At 42.9% G+C, this 25,183-nt stretch overlaps 1 protein-coding gene across 1 annotated transcript in view; it reads left to right on the forward strand.

The window, feature by feature from the left end:
- Nucleotides 1-3,456, forward strand: part of CDC123 (cell division cycle 123) — a 41,263-nt gene extending 37,807 nt beyond the window's left edge. The window contains exon 13 of the mRNA XM_083183470.1: nt 2,879-3,456. Coding sequence (XP_083039596.1) covers nt 2,879-2,914 — 36 coding nt within the window. The 3' untranslated portion in view covers nt 2,915-3,456. The remainder of the gene's footprint in view (nt 1-2,878) is intronic.
- Nucleotides 3,457-25,183: the final 21,727 nt, after the last annotated feature.

Genomic DNA, 25,183 nt, shown 5'->3' on the forward strand with positions numbered 1-25,183 from the left:
AACGGATGCTGGGATTCCAAAGGAGGTAGTCTTGACAGGAATTAGGCCCACCCCTAACCCTTCCCTGTCTGACTCTTACCCTCCCCACGAGTGTATAACCCTAACCCCCTGCATCCCGACCCCTAAACACCCATTCTAGGTACCTACCCCCCCCCGACACACACACACACACCTACCTCTCTTGGCAGCCTAATACTCAAGTCCCCTAGTGCCTAAACTCCCACACCCCTCATCCCCAGTGTGATCATTACCAGTGTCTATAACTCACCATTCGGCATCCTAAGAACCGAGATTCTTGTGCCGGCGTTTCAGATTATGTTGGAATTCCAAAGCTGGTCTCCCGGCAGTGGTTGGGTCGCTGGTATCCCAGTTATATAATATTTTGAAGAAGATGCTAGAACATGAATTGACAGAAAGTGGAGTGAAATCACTATGGGGTTTAAGTCTGACAAAGTGGCTAGCTGTTTAGAGTCTGCATGTTCTCCTGCTTGCGAGATTTATTTCAGGGTTCTCCAGTCTGGTCCTACACACCTAATACTTATTGTAGGTTAATTGGCTTCTGATAAAGTTCTCCATAAGATTGTGTCTGTTTGTTTTGCAGAGAATATAGATTGTACACTCCTCTGTTAAGGCCCCCTTACACTAGTTCAACTTATCCTAGAGATAAGTTGTGCCTGATTGAATGTGAACTTCCCCAGCAGCTTTCCTGGAGTGCTACATGAGATTTGTCACTTGATGTGCCATTTTTTACATTCAATTTGGTTCAATAAATTGTATGAGATTTATCTTGCCAAATTGAATGTGTCCAGATGGGAGGTCCTAGGAGATGTCCAGAGTGCTAGGAGGGGGTGGCCAAAACTGTAAATAAAAACTGCTATGCTGTCACTAGGGATGGTAATCGGTGCAGAAATCATCTATGGCTGTGCGGCTATCTCGGGGAATCCCCTCCGTACAGGAGATAATCTCCCAAAGCACCCGACAGCGCACCCCCCCTTCCGCCAAAATACAAGTGAGCGGCTGAGTTGCTTCAGCATTCAGAAAATATATATATTTTAAAAGGCTTAATTACATCAAGTACTGCTGCGCTGTCACTAGAGTCACTAGGGATGGTAATCGGTACAGACATCATCGATGGTTACCATCGATGCCGATTCTGCACCCAGCGATTGAAAGTAGGGATGGCCATCGATTATCGATGTTCCCAAAACATCGACATCTAGGTCCCAACCATCGATGTTTTGGGAACATCGATAGTCGATGGCCATCCCTACTTTCAATCGCTGGGTGCAGAATCGGCATCGATGGTAACCATCGATGATGTCTGTACCGATTACCATCCCTAGTGACTCTAGTGACAGCGCAGCAGTACTTGATGTAATTAAGCCTTTTAAAATATATATATTTTCTGAATGCTGAAGCAACTCAGCCGCTCACTTGTATTTTGGCGGAAGGGGGGGGGGGGGTGCGCTGTCGGGTGCTTTGGGAGATTATCGCCCATACGGAGGGGAATCCCTGAGATAGCCGCACAGCCTTATCATGGAGGTCTCGGGGGAACCTGCACTGGACGGAGGACAGGGAGGTTAGACGGCGGGAGAAGCGGAGGCAACGGCAGGTAATATAGGGGATGGGGGAGGCACTGTGTGGCGCATAATACGGGGGGGGGGACACGGACACAGGGGCGCAAAACCACGGCAGCTATAATGCGCGGGGGGGGGGGTGCTGACACTGTCACTGACTGTATGTAATGGCAGCGGGCTCGGAGTGCTGTGTGGGCGGGGCGGACATGAACAGGTCACCAAGTCCCTCCCTGGGGAGGCGGACGATAAGTTTAATGTCCCCTGAAGTGTGCCTAATGGACCCGATGAGATAGATCCTATGTGCAGGAGGATCAATCTCATGGGTCCGACACGATGTGCACGGGAACGCGCATCGTGTCGCAGTGCAGGAGAATCCTGTAAGATTTGGTTTGATTGATTGCCTCAATCTGTCTAGATTGAGTGAAATCGAGTGAAATTGAACCAAATCGTACAAGTGTAAGGGGGCCTTTAGAGACAGATGTGAATGATTTAACTATTCACGGTAAAACTGCATACTATGTGATCTTACTGTATATAAATAACTGCTAATAAATATAATAGAACAGACGTGAATGGGATGAAAGCATACAGGGAATGCTGTGTCGGGTTACTGAGTGAAATTAAGTATAGAGACAACTGTGCTGTCCAGATTTATTTCTTATGCATAATGAAGCGTTCAATACAGGGCGCATCCTCTGACTGTGTCATCTGTACACTTTATGCCTTGGGCATTGTGCCGTATAAATTGTGAAGGTCTCCCTGGCAGTTATACTGTTGGTAGTGTTAAGTTTATGAGACCTCATAAAACCAGATGAATGTCATGTCATTGATATATGATTGGTCCAGTCCCTGAAAGGCAGAGGCGTTTGTTGTTGAGATTTCAGTTATTCCTCTCACCAAATGTTAGTGGTTTATTCATGTAGCAACCCTAGGACTATATATAACTACCGTTTTCTGTAGATGCTATATATATTGTGCCACTATTTGGTTTGCCCTCCACATGAAATACGTCACCACTGCAGTACTCTGCAGCATGAAATGCACATTGGCGGTCATGAGCTGTCATTTCATGCAGTCACTCAAACTCACAGGCCATCAGGCTTAAACCACTTCAGCTTCTGCCTTAGAAAATAGGTCAGCTGTATATATTACTTCTATCTGCTCTGGATTCTGGTATATGCTGCCCGTTTATTTCTTTTATTGTAAAAGTAAACCCTTTTTATGCTTTACTATAAATGGACTGTGTCATTGCAATTACATTCTATGGTTTTTTTTTTGTTTTTTTTTATTCCCTGTGACAGAAACGGAATCAAGAAGAGGAGGATTCAGATGATTAGGTTAATCTTTAATCAGCTGTCATTGTCGAGTCACATCTCCCTCTGCTGTCATGTATACGTGACTTTGCTGTGTGGAGACGTGCAGCTGACAGCACTATCTAGAAAGAGCTTGATCGTCCAGCAGTCCCTGAATACAAATTACACTTCATGGAAAGCAAATTAACTTTAATACCAAAATAGTTTGCATTCAATATGTTATTCCCTACAGCGTTGGATTTAAAATAAGAATGAAAATGCTTCGGTGCTTTTTCCAGCACAAATGGTTTTTTGTTTTACATGACTGAAGTGAGTGGGAGTGAGCTGGGCAAAGTTTGCATCCAGTACAATGTCAAGTCATTTTCCTTCATGTCGGCATCCTAGGTGTTGCCTCAGAATTTCCAGTATACAGCTGCTGTACACTCTACTGAATGGGCAACGGATTTTCTCATGGTTTATCGCTGAGCTTTTAGCAGTAGTTGATACTTCTCAGAGATTTCAAATACAGCATTGTACATCTTTTTGATCTCTTCTTAACCATGAATAATAAATGTATTTTTAGTGTTTGTGGTATTTGTGATTTTTATTTAACTGCCAAATAGTATAGTTGCAAAAGAACATGGTGCCTGAATTGCATTTGATCAGGTACTTCGCCATTTTCTATTATAATTGGGCTGTTGGGACACTTCCTTTCCGTTTTAGATATTGTGTTCTGCCAAGGCAATGGTGAGGAAAAATTTGCTCATGTTCAAACATAATATATAGTCTGTACATTTATTTATTTTCAAAGGGTTTTTTTTTTTGGGGGGGGGGGGGAAATATGGCTGGGTGGTGGGCAGCTTGTAGTGGCGGGCAGCGGTGGCGGCTGGGAGCTTCAAGCTTTTAGCGGCACTTTGCCGTGCGGCAGGATGTGACTGCTAAATATTTAGCAATGACTGGCCGGATGTTGATTGGCTGAGAGAATTCTCTCAGCCAATCAGCGGCTTCCCATCTGATTGGCTGGGAGAATTCTCTCAGCCAATCAACGTCCAGCCAGTCATTTCAAAATATTAAGCAGCCGCCTCCCGGCAAAATGCTGCTACAAGCTCCCAGCCGCCGCCTGACACCACCATCAGCTGGCCGGACCCCGCTACCTGCCCCCCACCACACTGAGAAGGAGGTCCCAGCGCGGGTGGTCAGACAGCCAGCAGGTCCGATGCGCATGGGACCGCGCATCAAACCTGAGGAGACATCAAACTGGGCCAATTCCACAGGCGGATTCGGCCAAATTGGCTTAGTGAATGGGCACCTTAAGACCTTCAGATGTCTCTAATCTGTTTTACTGATGTGTAACACTTTCACAGAGGAAGTTGATATTTGGAGGGGAGACCCTGTTTAGACTGAGATATAGGAGAAATTAGTCTAAATAAAAATAGATGTGAATAAGAAACTTCTCATTACAATCTTTTGTTTTTTTTTAAATGCTCCTGGTATGACACATGTCACTTGTTGCAGGTGAGCACATAACCTTCAACCACAATGCTACCCGGCATGTCAACCATTCTGTTCCTGTAATTTTATCTCCAACATGAAAATGTGACTCCACGCAATGCCGATTCAAATATTTATTTATTTAAAAAAAAAAAAAAACACAGCAAATCTGCCATTCGATACCTTTTTAAGAGCGTTCAGTGTCTTCTATATGATTCTGCTAACTGAGTTGTTTCTTTTTTGATGTCCAGGAAGGTCTCCCCACTTTTTCATGCACTTCTCCCAAGTCACACTTGTGCATTTAAAAGTAATGTGATTTAAAACCTAGTGCCCCTTAGATCATGTTATGCCATATTTTAATGCCCTGTAAGTCACAGTATGCCACTGTTTGTCCTGGGCTGGGCGAGTGTCTTTTCTGCACATGCCTATCCCGGTCAGGCCAGAGTGTGTCCAGATTGGCAGGCTAGCTGTGTCTCTGCACACGTGTGCACTAGTCTGACCACACCAGCCTGCCACTGCACACTGGTTAAAAATCACCTATCATCTAGATCAGGGCTGGGCAACACCGGCCCTCCAGATGTTAATGAACTAAACATCCCAGGATGCTTTGCATTAGTTTTGCTATGTGGCCATGCTGAAACTGATGCAAGGCATGCTGGGATGTGTAGTTCATCAACATCTGGAGGGCCAGTGTTGCCCAGCCCTGATTTAGATCATAACTGGAAAAGAAAATATTTAATAAAGTCCACATTTTTTATATTTGAGCATGATATTCAAAACACATTTATTTCATTTTTGACACAAAAAAGAAATCAAATGACCCATTCAACAGCATTGATATGCATTTTATGTCTGTCTATTTCAATGTAATGTTTGTTTATTAGTACAGTCATGATGGTACTTGTAGCCTACTGAAATAACAGCAGTACCCTCTGTGACAAAAAATGGAATCTGGCCCCATTCAGTAATAAAATTAAATTATATCATTAACAGCCTTCATCTTTATAACCTTACATACAGTACCTTAGTAACGCAGTGTATGTACAATCTTTTAAAGAGCTACAAATATAAAACCTGTTGGGCTGCAAATGAAATGAACATCTGTTACCTACATGGGCATTAGTTAACACTGTGGGCAAAATGTACTAAGCATTAAACATTAAAAAGTGTTAAAATGCTGGATGTGATAACCATTTGTGCATGCAGGAGGAGGAGAGGGGGGTGGGGGTGGACATAGGGCAGAGGCAAAATACTTACTTGCCCTGGGTGACGAAAATTCAGGTTTCAGCCCTGTTTAAACCACCAAGTAACCAGCTCCTGTCATTTTCGAAACACAGCCTTTGACATGACTGTTAGGAGTTAATTGTTTGGTACCTAGGGCCTTATTCTAGTTCACTCTTAGAGGCTAATTCCTTCTTAGCTGGACAACACCATGTGCACTGCAGGGGGTAGATGTAACATGTGCAGAGAGATTTAGCTTTGGGTGAGTTATTTTGTTTCTGTGCAGGGAAAATACTGGCTGCTTTATTTTTACACTGCAATATAGATCTCACTTTGAAGTAAAACCCCACCCAAATCTAATTCTCTTTGTTACATCTGCCCCACCTGCAGTGCACATGGTTTTATCCATCTAAGAAGGAATTTGCCTCAAAGAGGGAACTAGAATAAGACCCTTAATCACTCTCCATTTCATTACTTTTCAAGCTTAGTATGTCTGATCCTGTATGAGCAGGAACATTGTATACATCTGTACCTCACAGCAAAAAAAGGGTCAACCACGGCCTGCCACTGAGTCCACAGGAAGTTGCTCAACATTCCTATTTCAGAAGTCTGTGGTTAAGTTGACTATAGCCCTCTGCATTTTTTAAGTTGTCAATTTTTAAGGGGTAATAATATTAAATACAAAACATGCATGGTATAGTATTCAAAATGTAAAAATTTGGGACTGAAACCACAGAGGATGCTGCATTTTTTAGAAAACTGCCACTTAGTAACTGTACCCACAATTGTAGGTGAAGCTCAAAGGGCAGTATCTATGAAAATCGTGGTTACATTTTATTAGAAGTCTTAAACTCCTACTCTGTCCTCAGGACCCCACACAGCGCATGTTTTGCAGGTCACAGAAACACAAGGGACATAATTAGCTCCACCTGTAGACCTTTTAAAATGTGTCAGTCTGTAATGAGTGCACTTGTCGGGTGACCTGGAAATGTGAACTGCTGGGTCCTGAGGACCAATTTTGAGAACCACTGGTCTACAGTGTCTAGGTTGACACTGACAATGTCGACATCAACAAGGGTAACTTGAGATTTTACATTTTTTTGTGTCAATGTTGACACCTGTCAACATGGACCCTAATTAGTGTAGCGCTTACCCAGTACATTGCTCACTTACCATACCCAATCGGCGTTCACGTGTATTTTAAAGTATGAAAAGGTCCAAAATAAAAAACGTATTTTGATCTTTATTTTCATTTTGCATGTCGATTGACTGTTGACTGCTACATCTTTTCTTATAACCAGAAAAACAGGTGCATTATTGCAATAGTAGCAGTATACTCATTGCATGAAAATTAGAATGTTATCATTTAATTGAAGACAGGATGTAATGCAGAATATTTGCAACACAGGAATTAAAAAGAAAACTAGAAAATCAGACACAAATTAAATACAGGTGTGATTTGTTACATGCACAGCATAAATTCCATGGGAGCCATCCACCATATGTTTCCTCAGCTTTCTTATTGGCTAAAGCTGTTTTCTAATTCATGCCATATAGTATCTAGTAGCAAGGCATAATTTAGCTATCTATTGGTAAGATTAGGAATGTCAGAGTTTACGGTGTAAAAGGGAAAGCTGTAAATCTGTGTGTATCTTGTTATTAAGGTTATGGAACTATAGCTTTGGAACAAAAAAGTCTGCTCACCACGAGAGGCATCAAACATTTGGGAGGGGGGGGGGGGGGGGGGATTTTTCTGGAGTTTGGTACTAGTCCACAAACAATTCATTTGGGGCAGATTTAAGTAGCTATAGGATTATTCATTATCTTCTAATCTGGAGTTTAAGAAAAACCAAGCACACAAATTACCTTGATATAAAATCTAGTTTGCAGCCATTTGTTTATTTGTTTTTAATTCTATCCCCTCTGGAGTTCTGCAATGACGGCAGCAAGGTTGTAGAAATCAACAGAAAAATGTCCGATGTACATTACAGTCTGAGCCTAATATTGCTCAGACTTTATATCACTGTGTGGCGCTGCTGCCGGCAGAGAGGATAAGGGCCCAGACAGAGGAGTCTACACATCTATCTTCTCTCTTAAAGTTGCCCTGATACTGGGGCAGGATTCAGGAGGATTCTGTGTGTACTGTATGTGTGTCTCTCTCTAGCCCTGAATGCTCTTGTTAGATAATAGGTTACAAAGGATCTAGATGGGCGGTAGGAGAAATTGGAAACCCTGGATTACATACAGTACAGCTCCCTTCCCTCCTATCTCAGAAGTTCAAGTAGTGGCTCATGAAACCTAATCTTCCTGTGCCTTTGCCTCCATTGCATACGCTCCTGCTCGTATTCTGGCTGCCTGACTGTTGCTTCACAAAAGGGGACAGCTAGTGATTCCAGTGTGCCTTGGTCGGGGTGTCCCGACTCTACTACCACCACCACCACCACCACCACCACCACCACCTTCAAAATCTGAGTACAGTTTTGCTGTGGTTTCTGGAATGTCATTGTTCTGTCAATATGCAAATTTGTATTAATAGCCTTGTTGACACTGTGGCATGAGCATAATACAAGCTGGAATACATTTTCCAGTCCTGCATTCTTCATTTATTTTTATCCAGTAAAATTCCATATAAAACCAATTACAGACATTTTTCCTCAAGATACTAACACAAACTCCAAACTTCCATTTAATGATTATGGAAAAAAACAGAAGTTTTCACCTGGCTGGCTAGGTGATGAGGGTTTTGTGCTTTAGGCTCTAATAATATTTAAACTTTTTGTTACCTTTTGTATTCAAATGCCACCTTATACATCATTTCTGCAGTTATACCAAACAGCACTTCTCGTTGTGCTAGTACGTGAGATTCCGCTTACCGTTTTATTTCTTTTTCTACTTTATACACAGAGCCTGCACAGTTCTGACTGAGGGATATTTTCCATTCGGCTAATGTTTGTTAATGAGCAGACCACCATTGAACTCATGGCCATATACAGTGGGTTCTATTGATGGTCATTTGTACAACCAAATTCAGCTGAAGATGCCATTTGTAAAGATCTCCGTCATAGTTAAGATTAAATAGGTGTATTTGTACCTATTCGCTCTTAGTAAATTTACCCCAAAGAAGGTAATCAATTGTGCAAAGGCATAATCTGAGGAGAAAATGCCATGTAATTAGTTATATAAAGGAAAAGATAAACACAAAAAGCTGAATAATAAGGCAAAAGATGGAGCATGTAAAAGGGACCACAGTTAATTTGAAGATATATTCATAAAAATGAGGTAGAAACAAGTACACTGTAGCTATCAAAATTAAAAGTGGTAACTCAATGGGGTCAATTGGGATACATCAAGATGACTAAGAGAGCTTAAAGGGGTGTTGGCAGCACCATTAACCAAAATATTCAACCAGTCACAAGCTGCACGAGTATTTCCAGGGGACTGGAAAAGAGCAAACTTTATCCCACTGCACAAAAGTGGAAGCAAGAAAGAGACAAACAACTACTGACCAGTGAGCCTGACATCCGTAGTAGGGAAATTGATGGAAACACTCCTAAAAGAAAGAGATGTATACTATCTCAAATGCAGCAACAGGATCCCAAAACAATAAATCATGGATTTATTGGGGGGGTAAATGGATTTAATTTGCAAGAGGAAAATGTTACCAGTGGAGTAGCCCTGGGATCTGTACTTGGGCCAGGGAGTTTTAATATCTTTACTGATGACATTGCAAATGATGACACAAAGGTAGACACACCTGGAGGGGCAAAACAAATGATTTATGGTCTAGGTAGACTAGAGCAAGGGTCCTCAAACTATTTTGCTCTGGGACCCCATAAGACATTACAATTAATTACAGGACCCCAGCAAGTGACTGCAGAAGGTCATCACATCACACGTGCAGTCAGCAGACAGCACATACATGGCAGCATTTTGGAGGCACAAAATGATGTGTGAGGAGTTTAAAATAACAGACAATTCGAAAGACCTTTCAGACTCCTTAACTCACTGACTGAGATTAGAAAAGTCATCAGCCTGATGGTCAGCAACATGGTGTCGAGACTCCATGCTGAGAAGGTCAGGACCCACAGTTTGAGAACCCATGGACTAGAGGAAATGTCAAGAACTTGGCAATTACAGTTTAATGCCCAAAAATGCAAAATCATGAACTTCTTAAAAATCTGAAGGCTGAATATAGTATTAATGGCTCTATATTGGAAAGGGATCTAGGTGTCACTATTTCTCAGGAAAGCAATGTAACAAAGCAATAAGAAAAGCAAGTAGGATGCTTGGTTGCATAGGGATAGTAATCAGCAGCAGAAATTAAAGTAATAATGTCACTGTATATGACTAGGTAATTGGTGCTGCCTCATCCAGGATACAGTGTTTTATTTTTGGAGACCACATTTTCAGAAGGATATTAATACATTAGAGACTGTACAAAAAGGGCATCTAAAATGGTGCATGGCGTACATTACAAAATTTACCTGGAAAGACTAATACATCTTGACATATATAGTTAGAACTAGATACTATTACCCAGTGCCCGGCACTCCTGCGGATGTCACTCAGTATGACCCGGTGCCCTCCTAATGGACTTGGTGGGTCCTTTGTAGATGCAAGGATGGAGGTAGGCGGCACTCTCGGATTTTTTAAAATGCAATCAAATTTATTGTGGTGACTCCAACATGTTTCGGGCGCAGCCCGTCCTCAGGGAACAACTCACACAGTGCACAGTGCTCAAATAAATACCAAAACTCAACATAGGAAAACCCGCCCCCGCCTCATTAGTTCCCCACAACTCTCACCTGTGGGCTCCCCTGCAGACTGTCTCACCCGTCCGCCATTGCCGCGCTTCGCTGGCTCAGACACCTCAGTAAGAGCTCCGTTACCACACAGGCTTCCGGCTTCTCCCTCTGATGTCGTCACCCCGCGCTGCGCGTCATCTGGAACGCACAGGGAGTCCAAGCCTCTCTCTGGGTGCCGCTTCAGGGATATGTTGCTAAGGCAACCAGGCGCTACTGAAAAAAACAAAAAACAAACATCAATGAATGAAATTGTGTTAAAAACGTGACATAAGAGACCCTTGCAGGTCAATTTAAGAGATGCCAAATCTGGCATCGTTACAATGACTGCAATTTAATGCAGTAGTGTTATTAAAGAGATATAAAATTTACATACATATGACATACATTTAAAAATGGCACAGCAGGTATACGGTGGGGCAGCTTTTATCTTTATATACTAATTCTCACTATTAAAAGCTGTACCCCTCCAGAGCAACACTCAACATTAGTAACATGTACTGAATATTTTTGAAATTTCTAACTCATTAAATAAAATGTTGTAACCCATGTTGCTCATTCAGGCCCCTGGGGGCCAGTGTGTCTAACAGGTGGATCCATCTGGCTTCTGCCTGTAAAAGCTTTTTCTTCCTATTGCCTCCTCTGGCCGTGGCTGGGACTTGATCTATTATCTTTGATCTTATGCTCGCTAAACTGTGTTTGTTATCAACACAGTGGCGTGCTACGGGTTGGTCGCTTCGCCCTGTATCGATTGCCTGGCGTATGGCCAATCGATGATTGGCCATGCGTTCTTTGAACTGGCATTCTGTCTTGCCCACGTAGTATAAACCACATGGACAAGACAGAATGTAGACCACGAATTTTGATGAACAGGTTACAGAATGTTTTATTTTAAATTTTTTCCCTGTATGTGGATGATTTACCGTGTCTCCTGTGAGCATTGAACTGCATGTTATGCAGCCAATGCATTTGTAACATCCTTTTGGTCTGGATAAAAAATGTGATGGTATACTTTTTTTCACCAATGTCGAGACATCTGTCTTTACCAAAAGGTCTGCCAGATTCCGCCCCCTCTTATAGGCTGGCATGATTCTGGTGTTGTGCAGGCTTTTTAAATCACGATCTGTGGCTACTATAGGCCAGAGTGCTTTGACCTGTTTAGTAGTGTCACTACTTTCTACACTAAATTTTGTGACCCAAGGGATTTTATTTCCTAATGATTTTTCTTTAGTGGCTCCAACTAGCGCCTTTTCTCTTGGGGTGGCCAGTACTTTTTGCTTAATTTTAACCAATTCCTCAGTTTTATAGCCCCTTTGTTCAAATTTCTTTTGCATGATGTCAAGTTCGTCTTTTACATTATCCTCTCTGCTGGTAATACGTCTCACCCTAAGCATTTGAGAATAGGGTAAGCCCTGTCTGAGGGGGATGGGGTGGCAGCTTTCCTGTCTCAGAATCGTATTACGATCTGTTTCTTTTACGTATAAGGATGTTTCAATTTTATTGTTGATCAACTGTATCTTGACGTCAAGGAAGTTCACTGTGTCCCTACTCAAGTTGTAAGTGAGCTTGATGGGACTATCGCTGGAATTTTGTATCTTAAAGATATCTTCTAGCTCACTAGAGGTACCTTGCCAAAAAATCAGTAAATCATCAATGAACCGTAAATACAGTAAAACTTTCCCAGCATGTTGACCTGCAAAAAAAAGGTTATGATCAATTTCGTTCATGTACGCATTGGCGTAGGATGGGGCCACATTGGATCCCATCGCTACGCCAAGCCGTTGGCGGTAAATCACGCCATTAAATAAGAAATAATTCTTATGCAATACCATAGATAATAATTCCATGAACAAAGAAATAGGGGGGCCAATGTACTGTGGGCTGTTCTTGAGCAAGTTCTCTACCGCCTGCATACCCTCTTGGTGTGGGATGCAGGTGTATAGTCCGACCACGTCAGCACTACACATGATCAAATCATCTGGCAAATTCCCCAATCTGTTAAGTCGGTCAATCAATTGATTAGTGTCCTTCAGGTATGACCGTGTGGCCTGCACACAAGGATTTAGTACTGCGTCCAAGTACGTGGACACCGGCTGGTAGAGGGACCCCCTGGCCGAGATGATAGGTCTGCCAGGGGGCCTCTCCAATCCCTTGTGTACTTTTGGTAGTGTATAGAAGGATGGAGTAATGGGATATTCTGTGCTCAATGCTTTACCCAGTCCTTCCGATATGATGTCATCTCGGACTGCTGCAGACAATATTGTCTGCAGCAGTCCGAGATGACATCATATCGGAAGGACTGGGTAAAGCATTGAGCACAGAATATCCCATTACTCCATCCTTCTATACACTACCAAAAGTACACAAGGGATTGGAGAGGCCCCCTGGCAGACCTATCATCGCGGCCAGGGGGTCCCTCTACCAGCCGGTGTCCACGTACTTGGACGCAGTACTAAATCCTTGTGTGCAGGCCACACGGTCATACCTGAAGGACACTAATCAATTGATTGACCGACTTAACAGATTGGGGAATTTGCCAGATGATTTGATCATGTGTAGTGCTGACGTGGTCGGACTATACACCTGCATCCCACACCAAGAGGGTATGCAGGCGGTAGAGAACTTGCTCAAGAACAGCCCACAGTACATTGGCCCCCCTATTTCTTTGTTCATGGAATTATTATCTATGGTATTGCATAAGAATTATTTCTTATTTAATGGCGTGATTTACCGCCAACGGCTTGGCGTAGCGATGGGATCCAATGTGGCCCCATCCTACGCCAATGCGTACATGAACGAAATTGATCATAACCTTTTTTTTGCAGGTCAACATGCTGGGAAAGTTTTACTGTATTTACGGTTCATTGATGATTTACTGATTTTTTGGCAAGGTACCTCTAGTGAGCTAGAAGATATCTTTAAGATACAAAATTCCAGCGATAGTCCCATCAAGCTCACTTACAACTTGAGTAGGGACACAGTGAACTTCCTTGACGTCAAGATACAGTTGATCAACAATAAAATTGAAACATCCTTATACGTAAAAGAAACAGATCGTAATACGATTCTGAGACAGGAAAGCTGCCACCCCATCCCCCTCAGACAGGGCTTACCCTATTCTCAAATGCTTAGGGTGAGACGTATTACCAGCAGAGAGGATAGTGTAAAAGACGAACTTGACATCATGCAAAAGAAATTTGAACAAAGGGGCTATAAAACTGAGGAATTGGTTAAAATTAAGCAAAAAGTACTGGCCACCCCAAGAGAAAAGGCGCTAGTTGGAGCCACTAAAGAAAAATCATTAGGAAATAAAATCCCTTGGGTCACAAAATTTAGTGTAGAAAGTAGTGACACTACTAAACAGGTCAAAGCACTCTGGCCTATAGTAGCCACAGATCGTGATTTAAAAAGCCTGCACAACACCAGAATCATGCCAGCCTATAAGAGGGGGCGGAATCTGGCAGACCTTTTGGTAAAGACAGATGTCTCGACATTGGTGAAAAAAAGTATACCATCACATTTTTTATCCAGACCAAAAGGATGTTACAAATGCATTGGCTGCATAACATGCAGTTCAATGCTCACAGGAGACACGGTAAATCATCCACATACAGGGAAAAAATTTAAAATAAAACATTCTGTAACCTGTTCATCAAAATTCGTGGTCTACATTCTGTCTTGTCCATGTGGTTTATACTACGTGGGCAAGACAGAATGCCAGTTCAAAGAACGCATGGCCAATCATCGATTGGCCATACGCCAGGCAATCGATACAGGGCGAAGCGACCAACCCGTAGCACGCCACTGTGTTGATAACAAACACAGTTTAGCGAGCATAAGATCAAAGATAATAGATCAAGTCCCAGCCACGGCCAGAGGAGGCAATAGGAAGAAAAAGCTTTTACAGGCAGAAGCCAGATGGATCCACCTGTTAGACACACTGGCCCCCAGGGGCCTGAATGAGCAACATGGGTTACAACATTTTATTTAATGAGTTAGAAATTTCAAAAATATTCAGTACATGTTACTAATGTTGAGTGTTGCTCTGGAGGGGTACAGCTTTTAATAGTGAGAATTAGTATATAAAGATAAAAGCTGCCCCACCGTATACCTGCTGTGCCATTTTTAAATGTATGTCATATGTATGTAAATTTTATATCTCTTTAATAACACTACTGCATTAAATTGCAGTCATTGTAACGATGCCAGATTTGGCATCTCTTAAATTGACCTGCAAGGGTCTCTTATGTCACGTTTTTAACACAATTTCATTCATTGATGTTTGTTTTTTGTTTTTTTCAGTAGCGCCTGGTTGCCTTAGCAACATATCCCTGAAGCGGCACCCAGAGAGAGGCTTGGACTCCCTGTGCGTTCCAGATGACGCGCAGCGCGGGGTGACGACATCAGAGGGAGAAGCCGGAAGCCTGTGTGGTAACGGAGCTCTTACTGAGGTGTCTGAGCCAGCGAAGCGCGGCAATGGCGGACGGGTGAGACAGTCTGCAGGGGAGCCCACAGGTGAGAGTTGTGGGGAACTAATGAGGCGGGGGCGGGTTTTCCTATGTTGAGTTTTGGTATTTATTTGAGCACTGTGCACTGTGTGAGTTGTTCCCTGAGGACGGGCTGCGCCCGAAACATGTTGGAGTCACCACAATAAATTTGATTGCATTTTGAAAAATCCGAGAGTGCCGTCTACCTCCATCCTTGCATCTAGTTAGAACTAGAGACGGGAAAGTTGGGGACATGATAGAAACTTTTAAATATATCATGGGTTTTAGCAAGGTACAGGAGGGAAACCTTTTTCAAAGGAAGATTAGAACTCAAGGACATACACGTAAACTGGGGGAGGGAGGTTCATGGGAAACATGAGGAAAAATTACTTCACAGAAAGGGTAGGAAACAAGTGAAATAGCCTGCTGTCAGCGGTGGTAGAGTCTAAGACAGTAAAGCAATTTAACATGCATGACATGCAGATATCCTTACAAACAAATAAGGATCAAATAGGGTTTGAGGTAACAATATGGTTACAAAGGCGCAAACTAGTTGGGCCTAATGGTTCTTATTTGCTATCAAATTCTATGTTTCTATTCAACTAGCCACAATAGTGGTGCAGCTTCTAAAAATGGGTGTTTCTCACAATCTTTTTATTACCCAATTCAATTACCTTATATGAAAACTGTTTTCTGTGTGAAAATGCATAGGTAGCACGATAAGCTGCAGACCTATGTACTTTCCCAGCACCTTAGCAGTAACTTACCACCGCTAATTAAATACTGTCCGTAGAATAGAAATATAATTAAAAACAATATACTGGCTTTACACTGGAGGCATTTATGAGAATTATGGTAATCGTTAATTCAATTAGCTTTGTGCCCTCATCCTTTAAAAATTATCAGTTTTAATAAATTATTTGCTCCTTAAAAAAAAGAAGGAAAACATGCTCTGAGAGGTACATTTACAAATGTAACCTGGCAGGAACAAAATACTTCACTTATGGTGTGTACACATGGTACTTTTTGCCTTCCGATGTTGACGATAGAGAATCTAGCCCTATATCCTATACTATAAGCTTCATAAGTGATAATATGGAGAGTGATAAACAGCCAGCCAATCAGCTCCTGTCTGACATTTTTCAAACACAGTCTGTGACATGGCAGGTAGGAGCTGATTGGCTGGCTGTTTATCACTCTCCTTTTTATCACTTTTGAAGCTTAGAGAATCTAGCCCATAATCGGATGCAGATCGCAAGGGTTTTAACCCTTCAGATCCCGATTCAGATGCGCGTTCACGTATCGCAAGCCAGAAAGTCTTGTCTGCCTTGACTATATAATGCAGATCTGCTCTATATAGTCAGACTTGTATGCAAATCGGATGTGCCTTCAGATACTATCCACGATCCGATCTGATCGGATCGTGGATAGTATCTGAAGGCACATCTGACCGTGTGTAAACATTAGTGTAAATCTATCGTGAATGGAAAGCAAAAAGTATCAAAAGAAAAGTATACCTTAAATTATGACAGTTTTATTCACATTGACATTTTTTATAATTGCCTAGCAATGTACTTGACTACACCTTACCTACATTATGTTGCTGTTATATAGTTTGAAAAATTATGTATTCTATATAGAAGTATAGTGGCAGAACAGACATTCAAGATGAACAGAGATTTGGCAGGCGAAGCATGTCCACTATAAGCAGTGCATAAACACAAACCTGTTTCTGTGACATGACGTTATCACTGTATACCTTGACAAGTTGGTGATGAGTTTCAGGTGCTGACATGCCCTTAGGACATGGAAATCTGATGACACTACGCACTTCAATGTTTCGCCATGTTTTCACCAGTCCTGCCACCTTGCGGCTTATGTTGGGACAGTATGATACGAGCACATTTGTCTTGCCACAACACAGATCAGAGTCCAGCTAGTGTGTGCAAAGGTCACTTATTCATTTGGGGATGCAGTTACTTTATTGACAATTCACTATGCTGATGCTGGAATACAAGTGCCATGATGTCAACATAGCTGATACTTAGAGCATTTTAACCTTAGTGACTTGTGCAAGTGCAGTCAGAATAAATCCAAATAGTTTACTGCGCATATAAATATACCCTGAGGATTACAAAACAGGATTGACAAATCCGGGACATTATAGGAACAGACACCGGTGATACATAATTGGACTCAGTAAAGTCCACTATATTACTATTTGCACAATGCTACCGATTTCTCAGATATTGTGTTTTAATTGATGTTTTATGAAGTATTTACTTATTGTAGATACACCTGGTCTATAGCACTTAGTTTACTTACCGTGAGAACAACTTATGGTGCGCTATGCTTACCCAGTTCTTGTTTTTTGATGGGTATTTTTGCCCAAATACCTTCTCCTATATGAGTTTCAGCTCAGGGAGCAGTTGTAGGGAAAAGTTCTGCCGGAAGACTTTTTTTCCTCCGATCTACTCATTTCACCACTTGCATGAGGCTTCCACAGGATATGTGGTGTTCAGCGGTGTAGCTAGGTGCCATGGTGCCCGGAGCAAGGCCATATTTAGCCCCCCCCCCCCCCGGGAATGAATTGGGGGCGTGGCTAACATGTGTTGGCATGTTACATTTGAAATCTATAAGACGCTGTAACGGAATCTGCTGCGCTATATAAGACACTGTAACGGAATCTGCTGCGCTATATAAGACACTGTAACGGAATCTGCTGCACTATATAAGACACTGTAACAGAATCTGCTGCGCTATATAAGACACTGTAACGGAATCTGCTGTGCTATATAAGACACTGTAACAGAATCTGCTGCGCTATATAAGACGCTCTAACGGAATCTGCTGCGCTATATAAGACACTGTAACGGAATCTGCTGCGCTATATAAGACACTGTAACAGAATCTGCTGTGCTATATAAGACGCTCTAACGGAATCTGCTGCGCTATATAAGACGCTGTAACGGAATCTGCTGCGCTATATAAGACACTGTAACAGAATCTGCTGCGCTATATAAGACGCTCTAACGGAATCTGCTGCGCTATATAAGACGCTGTAACGGAATCTGCTGCGCTATATAAGACACTGTAACGGAATCTGCTGCGCTATATAAGACACTGTATCGGAATCTGCTGCGCTATATAAGACACTGTAACGGAATCTGCTGCTATGATACATATGCCCCATTGTTTGAAGCATTAGTAGTTTTGAGGTTGCCTGGCATATACTCAGCGAACAACGCTAAATGGATGAGATAAATTAGGCAAGGTCCGCACCTGAAAAAGTTCAGTCTCAATTCTGATTTTCTGATAGATTAAATGATAAATAATGAATTCTCATTCCTGTGAGAATGATTATATGTGCTGAAGATTGTCAAGTGATGTTTTTGAATAAACGTTGGGCACATTAAATTTGCATGATAATTGCTCATCAATTCCCCCCAAAATATTGTGCAGCAGGCCGGATCTCATGAGTACATTCCATTGGTGTTTAACTGATGATCAGCCCAGGGTGCTATGGTACAGTACTCACTGTGAGATTAACCGACTGAGCATCAGAAAATAGCCTGATTATTACATAGTGTGTACCTTGCTCGTGCGGCACTGTGTGTGACATCAGCACACAGCGCTGGAGCCGGCATCTGAGCAGCAGCAGTCAGCAGAGAGAGAAGAGATGAGGAGCGGGGCGTGCTGCTAGTGTAACATCCAGCGCAGCAGACAGACACACGTCCCGGCTATAGCTACTACAGTGGTGAGCTTGTTGGATTGGGGCACTGGGCTGGCGGCACATTGAGTCCGTTCCCTAAGCCACCCATCAGCCGGGATGTTCCGCCACTGGCGTCACCAGAACACCTTCTAGCAGACTCAGGCAAGTGACTCTGGGAGGAGTCTGTAGAGCTACTATGCTGCGCTGCCCGGAAGCCGGACCGAGCAGCAGCAGCAAGGAGAGAGGACATAGGAGTGTCAGCCCGCCGCCCGGCCTCACCGCCTGTGACGCTTGGCGGCATGGACCGGGCGAGCAGGGCAGGAGGCAGGCGCCAAGGGCAGCTGCCGGCGCACGCTGCCCGTTAGTAGATACTTTAACTTACTAGTGCAGGGATCATTTGCGGAGGGGGGGCGGGCCAGCGGCGCCATTTCACCAATCGGCGCCCGGAGCATGAGCTCCGGTGGCTCCGCCCTCCCTACGCCTCTGGTGGTGTTTCTTTAGTCACCTTAGTTTTTGTCCATTATGTGTGTTTATCAAGATAAATGTATAAATTTGTACATATTGTATTATACATGTAATGAATGCCGAAGGTCAATCCCGAAAAGCCTATAACAACGACGCAAGAGCTTCTTCATTGAGACATACTGCGATTAGATGTTCCTGGACATTTGCGGTGGATGCTCTAAAGGTGTGTTCATACGGTGAGATTACGTCTTCCATTTTAACAATAAAGTCAAAAATCGGTATGGCATAGACATCAAATGGAGATCAAACACGTTTTTAAGCTTTCGATGCCGATTCGCGCTGCCGTTTAGTAAAAAATCGAATAGCCAAAATAGACAGTGCAGCATATTCTCCATGAAAAAAATGGAATACCCCTGGGAAACAGGGGGAGATTAGGCGCTAATAGACCATACACAGGAAAAAATATATAGATAAATAATATATATGTGAGAGGTACCTGCCGCCAGCGCCCATCCACATACCAGCAGCAGCGGGAGTGAGAGACCCGCGAGCTGCCTCCAACGCTCGGACCGGTACGCTGACCCCCCTCCCAGCGGGACACTCCATCACGTGCTAATTACAGCTAAAAACCCAGCAAACAAAGTGTCCTCTGGTGAGAAAAATTATTTTCCTTTAAAATCTCTGCATGTGGCTAACCTGACTTATTCACCACTAACGGGCCAAAGTCGGCACTTCCAACTACATTGAGCGTGGAACATTTATCTGAAAGTCCCGTGGCTTTCCCCATCTCACAAAGTATATTATACCAAACCATCAGTGTATACATTTTTTGTGTTGACCATTGTGTCGACACTTTTTCATTCCATTTTTTCTTTTCTTTTTATATTTATATTGTACATGTACATGAAATGTTTTAGGTGGCCGCCTATGTCTTTTTAATATTAATGTCTATTTAAAAATAAATTGCAAATTATTGCTTTTATATTGCAAACAGTCTCCATTGTTCTTGATCATCTGAACTCATCCATGGTAGACAACGGGAATCCTAGATTATAAGCGCATTCTCCTGTTCCTATAGGAAACAAATATATTCTCCACGAATTCAATGCAGCAAATATAAAGTACACACGCAAACATCAACTGAACATCAGCAAAATCCTAAGTATACATCAAGTAATCATAAGAACAGTAGGAATGACATCAGTAATATCTCAAACACTGGAGCTGCTAAAGCAAAAGGGATAGTAATTTTGGGAATCCGAAGCACATAAATACCCCAAATCCGGTCTAAAATTCCAGGCACAACATAAATATATTTTCTTTGTTCCCTAGTGTGATATATAGGTCAATCATTTTGATAATTTTCTACTAGTCATAATAATGATAATAATAGATTGGTTTCCAGGATTCGTTCAGTATTGACAGGAGCAATGAAAGAGTTAGTTTCTACCCTCCTGTTCTATGGATGTAGCCTCAGCACATAAGTGTGAGAGCTTTATTTAGTTATGAGTAACCCACATGAGTCACAGTCTATTCACAGGATCTCTGAGCTGCTTCCATCTTTAGCATTCATGGTATAACACTAATGAATCCCCACTCACCATCATTTTCAGACTTTTTTTTTTCCAAACAGGTTGGAAACTAATTATTTCCATAGGACCGACTTTCTAGACATATTTTTATTTGATTACAATTGAAAACTCTCACAAATATCTATTAAAACAAGACAATCCAACATGTAATTTGTCCTTTATGTAACAGATCTCCTTCGTTTTAACTTTCATCTTCTCTTGTATAAAAAGGTAAATATATAGTATGATGAGGCTCAATCTAGCAGCATTGAAGTATTGGAAAGGAGAGAGTGGAACTGATGAAATACCTCTGTTCCATGTTACTGTACAGCGTGTGGTTCAGCACATATTGGCAATAAACTATGAATGATTAAGTGACTACAGTATTCATTCAAATCTTTTACCATAAATCAACATTAAACTTTTAACGATATATGTTTACCTAAATCTTCTGCATAAATATATTATCTATATCTTTAGATAGATATACAGTATATCCATTATCTTACACGCAACCTCTGTTATATCCCTTTTCCACTTGCAAGCCGAGTAGCTCCTGGGATTTTTGTACCGAGTGCGAACCGGCTTGCAAACCATTTTGACGTCATTGGGAGGTGGTGCCGGGGTGGCACTGGGAGATACTCTCTTATGTATTAAGGCGTCTGTATTGCAGTGAAAGGGTTAACAGTGTCCACTACCCATGGACCAGGGATTTTGCATTTCCAATAGTACAAAAGCTGGGTCGGTGCACATCCCTGCGAATCGACACAGGTTTATTTTGCTAGTGAAAAAGGGGTATTAGTAAGATCCAAATTAAAACACACACAATAGATATTGGAGGGTGCTATGATATACCTGGATTATCCTTTTAATACTCCAGTTGCAAACAAATGTCCATCAATTCAATACTGATTCATTAAAAAGTGGGCAGAGACTTGTTATCCAATGAAATAGTATTAATTCTTCTATGGAATTGCTCATGGAAGGCTAGAGTGTGAAGAATGTCACTGATAAGTACTCCAGTAGAGTAACTATAAATTTTGCTCCCCCCCTGCCAGAAAAGTTCCTACATAAGAACGCATGCGGCCCAACGCGTTTCGTCACAAACGTGACTTCATCAGGGGTAATATTAACAGCAGACACTGCAAATTACAATAAGCCATAATGAATCCTAAATACACAGAAATATGTATAAATTATTCTCAATATTTACATAGTATTATATGAAGTGTAAATACACCACTGACGATAAGTGAAAATGGAGGCGGAGGTGGAAAGAGGAACCATCTATTATACTCCCAGAGCAATTGAGGGATCATATTAAAAGATGAGGACGTAAGGAGGAAAGAACAAACTTCAAGGAAAAATAAATAAAAATAGCATACCCTTCTTAATTAGAAAAGTTGCTTATTAATAAGACCTTTAGACAAAATTCCATGTCTAGGGATTGTCAGACTTCGAAAAAGGAATGGTTGTTCACCTGAAACCGATTCATTTACAAACAGTCTAGTACCTGATTAAATGATGGGATAGGGCACTTGGGGTTATTGCGGTGTGATAATACAGACCACTAGTATAGAGTCCACTTTGTATGAGCTAAATGCGCTCAGCAGTATTGGATATGGGTCTAACCAATGACCAGACCTAACGGATATAAACAGGGTGACCTTGTTAGGATAGAAGGTCCAAATTTAAATATAAGGCTCAATAATCAAAATGTGCCATAAATATAGACTCAATGCTCTAAACATACAAAACAAGAAATATACAAACAGCCAGAGTGTACAAAAATACCTACCAAAAAGGTAGACAATAATACATTTGAAATAGACAATCCATCTATATACAAATGATTTGAAGGCCCAAAAGTGTAAAATGGCAGCTAATGAACAGGTACTTACTTTAACCTTAATGGAGTGAAGTGCACTGGGTGAGATTCCTGGTTTGGATCTCACCCAATTACACAATTACTTAATTGTGGATCAGATTTTTATCATTTATTCAGGCAAATGAATAATGTAACATATTTTTTCACATTCATTTATATAAATTTATATATTTTTTATTTATATTTATTTTCATATTTTTATTTTTGTATTACAGTGCCTTTTTGAGTTGCTTAATCAACGGTTTCCTTGATAAAACTGGCGTAACCAAGTATCTATAATATTCATATTTCTATCATTGGTTCTTTGGAAAACACAGACATGAGCCTTCATTGGCACTAACATCTTTCGTCATACAGATATTTTGGTGCGTTTCAGCCATACCATATATACACAACCCATTGCAATTTTGATATTTCCCCACAGTGTATAGAGCTGTACATGATCATCAGAACACAAGCAATCCTTATCTCCTCCTTCAGCCCCCATTCTGCGGCATGCACATTAACGTGCAAACCTTTCAGACGCAATAGATGTTGCTAGGGTATAGTATAATGGATTCAGTATGAAATCCCGGCGGTCGGGATCCCGGCGTTCAAAATCCTGACGCTGGAATCCCGACCGCCGAAATCCCGACAAGGGGGGAACGTGGATCGCCACCCCTTGCGGGCTTGCTGCGCTCGCCACGCAGCGGGCCCGGTGCCTCGCTACACTCGGCACGCTCATTTATTCTCCCTCCAGGTGTGTCGTGGACACCCACGGAGGGAGAAACTGTCGGGATTCTGAACGCCAGGATCCCGACCGCCGGGATTTAAACTGCATCCCAGTATAATTACCCGTCTTCCTTCTCTTTTATATATTTTATATCTCCTGAGGTCCAGAGGTGTCGGAATCGGCTGGAACCGAATGAGCCTCCTGACTGACGGCTGGAACCGGATCATCAATGGAGGTACTTGAACCGGCTGGGACCGGAGTGAACTCTGGACTGACGGATGGGACCGGATGAGGTCCAGAGGTGTCGGAATCGGCTGGAACCGAATGAGCCTCCTGACTGACGGCTGGAACCGGATCATCAATGGAGGTACTTGAACCGGCTGGGACCGGAGTGGACTCTGGACTGACGGATGGGACCGGATGAGGTCCAGAGGTGTCGGAATCGGCTGGAACCGAATGAGCCTCCTGACTGACGGCTGGAACCGGATCATCAATGGAGGTACTTGAACCGGCTGGAACCGGAGTGGACACAGGACTGCGGACCCCCACTTGGGGCTGAAGACTGCGGACCCCCACTTGGGGCTGAAGACTGCGGACCCCCACTTGGGGCTGAAGACTGCGGACCCCCACTTGGGGCTGAAGACTGCGGACCCCCACTTGGGGCTGAAGACTGCGGACCCCCACTTGAGGCTGAAGACTGCGGACCCCCACTTGGGGCTGAAGACTGCGGACCCCCTCTTGGGGCTGAAGACTGGATGTGGTCAGAATCACTTTGTTCTTGGGCTTCCGGAGTGAACAATTCTCAATGAAGTGGTCTGGATTACCACAGTAGAAACATAAATGGAGAGACCTGCGTCTTTGGCGTTCAGATTCTGAAAGCTGGGACCTCCACTTGCCCTGGACAGAAATTTCGCTCTGAAGGTTGGGAGGCCTTTCAGATTTCACAGGCACTGTCACTGAGACTCCTTTCACTTTGGAGCTGCAGCTGATGGGCTTCACAACATCAGGCGTGTAACTGAGTAACGTAGTTATTATGGGAAAATTTTTTGCCAAAAGTTCTTGCAGCTGGATAAGTGAGTGGTGGTAGGTTCCCATTGGTATTGCTGTCAGATTTTGCATAGCCACTTTAAAGTCACTAGCCAAGTCCAGGGGCTTTTGCATACTGTCACGACTGGGGATTTGGGACCCGGGAGTGACCTTGGTGGCTAGCTGACAACCCAATGGAAACAGGACGGAGGCAAGTGGATACAAATGGGTAATGTTTATTGCATAGAATGAACTGGTACAGGGGACATTTGAAAGTCTGTAAAAGTCTTTGGAAAGCTGGGAACTGATAAGTTACTTGGAGGCACGTAGTAGAGGCACGGGAGCACAGGAGCTGGAAAGCACAGAGTAGGGCCACTGGAGTGCAGGTGCCGGAAGCACGGAGTTGGACCACTGGAGAGCAGGTGCCGGAAGCACGGAGTTGGACCACTGGAGAGCAGGTGCCGGAAGCACTGTAGGCAGTGGTGAAGGTGGTTGCGGGTGCAGGTACTGAGGCACGCAGAGACAGGTGAACACAGGTGCAGATGCTGGAGCGTGCGGGTGCAAGTGGTCACAGGTGCAGGAAACTCGGAAGCACAGGTGCAGGAAACTCGGAAGCACAGGTGCAGGTAACTCGGAAGCACAGGTGCAGGTAACTCGGAAGCACAGGTGCAGGTAACTCGAAATGCAGGGACGGATGAACACTGATGCAGATGAACACAGGTGCAGGAAACTCGGAAGCACAGGTGCAGGAAACTCGGAAGCACAGGTACGGATGAACACTGGCACAGATGAACACAGGTGCAGATAACTTGGAAGCACAGGTGCAGGCGACTCGGGAACACAGGTGCAGGCGACTCGGGAACACAGGTGCAGGCGACTCGGGAACACAGGTGCAGGCACAGGAAGCAGGTACTGGATACAGGTACAGGGTAACACTGG

The sequence above is a fragment of the Crinia signifera genome, chromosome 4 (genome assembly GCF_055691185.1).
Source record: "Crinia signifera chromosome 4, ASM5569118v1, whole genome shotgun sequence".
Lineage (NCBI taxonomy): Eukaryota > Metazoa > Chordata > Amphibia > Anura > Myobatrachidae > Crinia > Crinia signifera.